The 5,512-nt window shown below is 48.9% G+C and overlaps 1 protein-coding gene across 5 annotated transcripts in view; it reads left to right on the forward strand.

Moving 5' to 3' along the window:
• Nucleotides 1-5,181, forward strand: part of unc5a (unc-5 netrin receptor A) — a 109,060-nt gene extending 103,879 nt beyond the window's left edge. For all 5 annotated transcript variants that reach the window (XM_029846950.1, XM_011610752.2, XM_029846951.1 and 2 more), the window contains 2 exons: nucleotides 98-276; nucleotides 1,938-5,181. In XM_029846950.1, coding sequence (XP_029702810.1) covers nucleotides 98-276; nucleotides 1,938-2,103 — 345 coding nt within the window. In that variant the 3' untranslated portion in view covers nucleotides 2,104-5,181. The remainder of the gene's footprint in view (nucleotides 1-97; nucleotides 277-1,937) is intronic.
• The last annotated feature ends 331 nt before the right edge of the window (nucleotides 5,182-5,512 follow it).

The raw sequence follows: 5,512 nt of genomic DNA on the forward strand, positions 1-5,512 counted from the left end.
CGCTCGCCTCGAGCCACGGCGTTTAGCATTTTCATTAGCGGCGGCAGGGGGGTGTGCAGGGAAATTGTTTGATGTGATTTTGTGGCATTTCCACCAGGACACCCGCGCCATCGACGCCGAGTTTATGTTAATGGACAGTAGCGCCTCGGCTCTGGCGGGACCCAGCGCCTTTCAGATCCCTTACCTCATCAGACAGAAGATCTGCAGCAGCCTGGACGCGCCCTGTCCCAACGGAGCGGACTGGAGAATGCTGGCACAAAGACTCAAACTGGAGAGGTAAGCGTCCACCTTTAACAGCAGCAGCGTTCGCGGCGTTGAACGCAGCTTGATTTGACTGACGCGCAGCAGCGGTGGATTTTCACGTGGAGGCGAACGTGTAAAGTCGTACCGCCTGTGCTCCGCTGCTCCGGGTCCCCCTACACGTTCGGGTAAACAGGGTTCGGCTTTGGCAACTTAATCCCTTATTTGACACACTTAAGGTGATGGGATTAATGTGGACGCCACGGATACAGCTATCACTTCTTCAGCTGGTTTGAGTTTTCGTACATCGGGAACAGGTAAGCAGCTTAGAGGCTGCGGCTAAACTTGGACCTGCTACATTCTGCTTAACATTCCTAATTGGAAAGGCTGCAAGTTCACCAAAAAAGTAACCGGTCATAACGAGCCGTATAGGAGTCCTGTTGTACATCGCAGATGTCTGCGCTCCCCGATCCTCCTCATTAATTTCCAGCCTGTAATAAAATCAAATGGGCGCGTGCAATTTGTCCAATCCACTTTACTCGTCTCCATTAATGACAAATTGATGCCGCTCCAGATTTAAGTAGCATTGTTTCAGTCGACACAATCGGTTATCGTTTAGGACCGAGGAAGAACGAGCGCTCGGCCGCCTCCTGCGTTTTCTTCTCCTTCCCTGTTTGTTTCTCCGGGAAACCTTCGCACCAAGTGGAAGAGGACGGATCAATAAAACTTAAAATGCCAAGAACCTTTTTTTCTTGATCTTTGTCTCCTAAGACGTTGCAAACGACTGTGTCTGAGCTTTACAAGATAAGCCTGTGTCTCACACGGCGGGGTGAATAAGTAGGGCTGACTCGTCGGATGCTCCAGCTCAGTCCTCTCTTCCTTTTATCGGAATAATGGCACAGGGCTTTGTTCCCGGACTCCTTTCTTCCACCAGCCGTTTGCTTTGTGGCGTCGCGGTAGAGCGATGCCGTGCTCCGGGCCGGCCATGGGAGCCTCCGCCACTTGTGCGAAGCGATGGCGGCGGCCCGTTTCAAGGTCAAAAGGACGCGCCTGACCGCCTCTTTCGCCGCGCGCTGCCCTGTGCGCAGGAGGTGACGCCGTTCTCTCCTCTAACGCCACGTGCGCTCCACACAACAGTGGGGACCCCCAGACATTTGGAGAACAGGAAAAGGCCATTAATTCAAACAGGCGTCTTCGGTTACCGCGGGGATCCGCTGCCACTCAACTTCAAGCACACAGCCGGCCGGGGCCGCCGCTTTGTTGTCATTGATTGGGTTTGATCGTAAAAGGTTCCGCGGCTGAAACAGAAAAGGTCACTTCCGACTTCCCAGTGAAAGTCCATATAGGATTTACTGTATAGGGATTTAGAGGCAAATTCGACATCAAATAAAGAGCTCACACTGTTAAGCTCCAAATAAAAAAGAAAGCCAGATTGAGGATTTGTAGATCTGCACTGCGTCCTTATAGCTTTTATCTTCTTAGTTAGGTGCTGGAGTACAGTATATCTGAGGTACTGCCATAAAACGTGACAGTGACAGAGTTACAGGAGACGGGAGCGCTGTAAAACACGGGGCTGGGAGCTTTCCCCGGGAAGCAAACGGGAGACAGGCTCACGTGTGGATTCAGGAGGGGGAAACCCCCCCCCCCCAAAAAAAAAAACCCCAGCGACTGCTATTTTTGTGCTCCTCTCTCCACAGACACATGAGTTTCTTTGCATCCAAAGCGAGCCCGACCTCTGTGATCCTGGACCTGTGGGAGGCGCAACATTTCCACAGCGGCAACATCAACCAGCTGGCTGCGGTCATGGCCGACATCGGCAAACAGGAAGCCATGATATTCCTGGTCTCCGACGGCGAGTGCTAACCCCAGAGGCAGGGAAGAGACGAGACCGGCGCAGAGGAAGAGCACCACAATACACAACCGACAGCAACAGCGGCGGGAATCAGATCAGAGCGTCTCTACCAGGAGACTCAAGGGTTTAGGCTAGTGGGGCGAAAAATCCGTTCAAAGACCAAAATCAAAGGGAAGGAAGTGTGCGGGGAGAGCTAAATAAATAAAAACAAACCCTTTATTTCCCCATCAAAGATTTTAGTCGAATAAAGCAACTTCAAGCCTTTTGTACAAACGGCAACCGAGGAGCAATATGCAAACGTGACGCTAACGGAGACGGCTGCTCTCGCCATCTGATTAAATGATATATTTCTAACCAAATAGAGACGATAAGCTGGTGGGTCGAAAAGGGACGAAAGGCGCCGGCCGTTCCGGGACGAGGAGGACAGGCGACGTATGCAGTTGTTTGCCAGACGACCTTTATCTCAGACACTGAGCACATTTTTAGCAAGATCAGGACGGCCTGCGAGCATCGGCGGCCCCCAAACACCGTCACACTCCACAGCTGCACGTGTCCTGTGCGCCATTATGTTTCTTCAAACACAACACACACACACACACACACACTCACAGCCTGTAGCACACCCTGCACTTGCAGGTTTAAAATAGATTGTATGTCAGAGCCCCCCCAAAAAAACCTGTCTTATCTCGTGTGTGTGCGTTTTGCCTTTTTTTTAAGTCCAGCCTGCATCGCTACAGTGAATGTATCAACTTGACATCTTGATTCAGCGAGACTTTTCTTTGCCTCTGAATCGATAAACGTGTGGTTTTTAGGCTCTCAGAACTTGACTTGGGAGGAGGCAGCATCTCCGCTGGAGTCCAGTCTCTACTCTCGGCTCCAGTCGCTTTTGGCATCACTTGGCCTCGGCTGCCACCAAATCCAACCAGAACCACGGGAGTATGGCCAAAAAGCTGAGTGGGTCCAGGTATAGTCTTGAGCGCTCCCCTGTAGGACGTCCCACAACACGTCCCTTCACCCCCACCCAGAATCTGGCTCCGTTTTTATAACCAACTCTACTTGCTGGGAGGCAAAGCAGCATTGGCGCCTGAGGCGAGCGTCCGTCCGCAGACAGAGTTGACCCGAGTAGCAGCAGGTGCTTTTAAGCCTGACGGACTCGTCCCCTCCCGAGGGACTCGTCCTCTCCCGAGGGACTCGTCCCCTCTCGGCTCCTTCGCACCGCATCTTTTCCACGCAGGGGGCGAAAAGTTTTTCTCAAATGATCCCAATCTAGCCATAGCTCCCTCTCCGTCTGCCTCAGGGTTGCATGTCAAGCTGTCCAAGTTGTAAAGAGAGGAGGCCCCCCCCCCCCCACGTCCCACCCGGTCCTTCCCCCAGTCCTCCATCACCAAGCGGAGCCTCTTTTATGATTGTCGGATATTTGGAATGTACATTTGCGCGAGAGGGGGAAAGTGCGTCCTGCTATTTTTCTAAAGAAAAAAAAAAGATCTTCAGGTGGCGTCTCGGCAGGTCCCCCCCCACCCCCACCCCCCATCAACCAAGCAGTCTGTCCAACCCCTCAATTCAATCTATTCAGAGATGCAAATCAGCTCTGTCCCCCTCTTTTTTGGTTTGTTTAGGGAGCCTGGGATCCTCGTAGGCGACGCCGAGCTCAATATTTTCATGTTGAAGTGAAACATGTAAATACTTTTCTAAAGCAGCCGTGTGCGTGTATATCAGCAGAACTGGTAACCAAAGTTTCGGGGTGATTTTAGGGCCACCACATCCTCACATTGTACCCGCGGGATATTTTACTAGTGTAGAGGTCACAGATGTCGTCTCTTCTGAACTGCGCTCCCATTCGTGTCCCCCCCCCTCACTTCTATCTTCGTGGTAAGTTAACGCTGTTTGTTCGGGCAGTAACGTGTTGCTTTATTTGACCACTTTGTAAAGAAATGTAAATTATATTTTAATACGAAGCCAAAAAAAGAAAAACAAGGTAAAAAAAGACATTTAACTGGCGCAGCATTTGTCAAGTCTAAACCGTGACGTGTTTGCCTATATGCTGTTCTCCGGCAATCTAGCAGTGACTTTTTGCAGTGTTATGGGTTTAAAGACTGTTTTCCAGACGGTTTCTATACATTTGTTGTCCATCCTGTACCGCGCCCTGTCCGATTATTTCTGGAAACCGTAAGCATTTAAAGGCAAGGTGGAGAAGGTTACTGATGCTTAGTGAATCGCCAGAGGGGAGAAAGAGAAAGGAGGAGGAGGGCGACGCCGCAGTGTGTTCAATGAGCCGTGGCGGATGTACAGTCGGACTGTGTGTGAAACTTCATCACCCCCGTCATTGTCTCGGATGTGTCGTCTAAGCACATTTCAGTAATGTAATTCACCAGCCGCCTGGATGTTCAGCATCTATCTTCACGTCTATCTAATCTTTTAAAAAAAGGAAAAAAAAAACTGCGATTACTGTGTGTGTGTGTGTGTGTTTGAGCGATGGAGAATCTCCTTTCGTGATGAAATCCGGGCCTGACAGTCGTAAGACTCATCCTAGTAACATCAGTGCTTTTTTTCCTGAGGATTTATAAGTTTTTAACAGGGTTGTGGATGGGAAATGGCTACATCTGAACTGTACTTTAACTCTCATTAGTATTCGGTGTCGAGTGTGTGTGTGTGTGTGTGGTCCTCCCTGTCGCTCTGACTGAGCTGTTTTTCTTTGTGAACAAAGAACAATAGACTCCAGTGCTTGTGAATGGGTTTTCTATTTAGTTCCTTGCCTTTCTGCGAGTCAAAAATGCTGTATTTACTACATGCCACAGCGCTTATGCAATTGTATAACCCTCATTTCTGTACTTTCCTTTGGACCTTTTGTGTTCCTCGTCGATGTAAATTGTTGTCAGACCTTTTGTGGCGATAGGAAAACTTCTGCTTCAGGAGCTTTTCTGTACTCTTTTCGACAATGATATGGATTTGTGGGTAGAATTTTGGAAATTCGTTTCTAAGTGCTTTCAAGTATTTACTTGGCCTTATGTATATAATTATCTATGACATTTCAGAAAAGTATGTATAGGAATTCAACCTGAACTGTTGTAAATAAATTATATATTGTTAAATTGACTGAAAGGTTTTATTTGATCAACCGCTCGGCCCGACTTTGTCTTAAACGGGTAAACTAGAAAATAAAATAATCACGATAGTTAATTGCGGCAGCGTTGTCGCTGCACTTAAATGGTCACCGTGCAAAAGAGCTTTTTTCAGTGTTTATAGCGGCGAGTGATTTATTTCCTGTTTGCACACACGCCGCTCTGGTGTGTTTTTGGGATGACTGAGTCTTTAATAACTGCGGCTTTCAGGATATTCAGCCTTTCACCTCCTTCAGCCTCGGGCCTCCACCTTTACAGCCAATTTATCAAATGTTGTCAATAATTCAGCAAACAGATCATA

This window comes from Takifugu rubripes, chromosome 14 (assembly GCF_901000725.2).
Source record: "Takifugu rubripes chromosome 14, fTakRub1.2, whole genome shotgun sequence".
NCBI classification, from domain to species: Eukaryota; Metazoa; Chordata; class Actinopteri; order Tetraodontiformes; family Tetraodontidae; genus Takifugu; species Takifugu rubripes.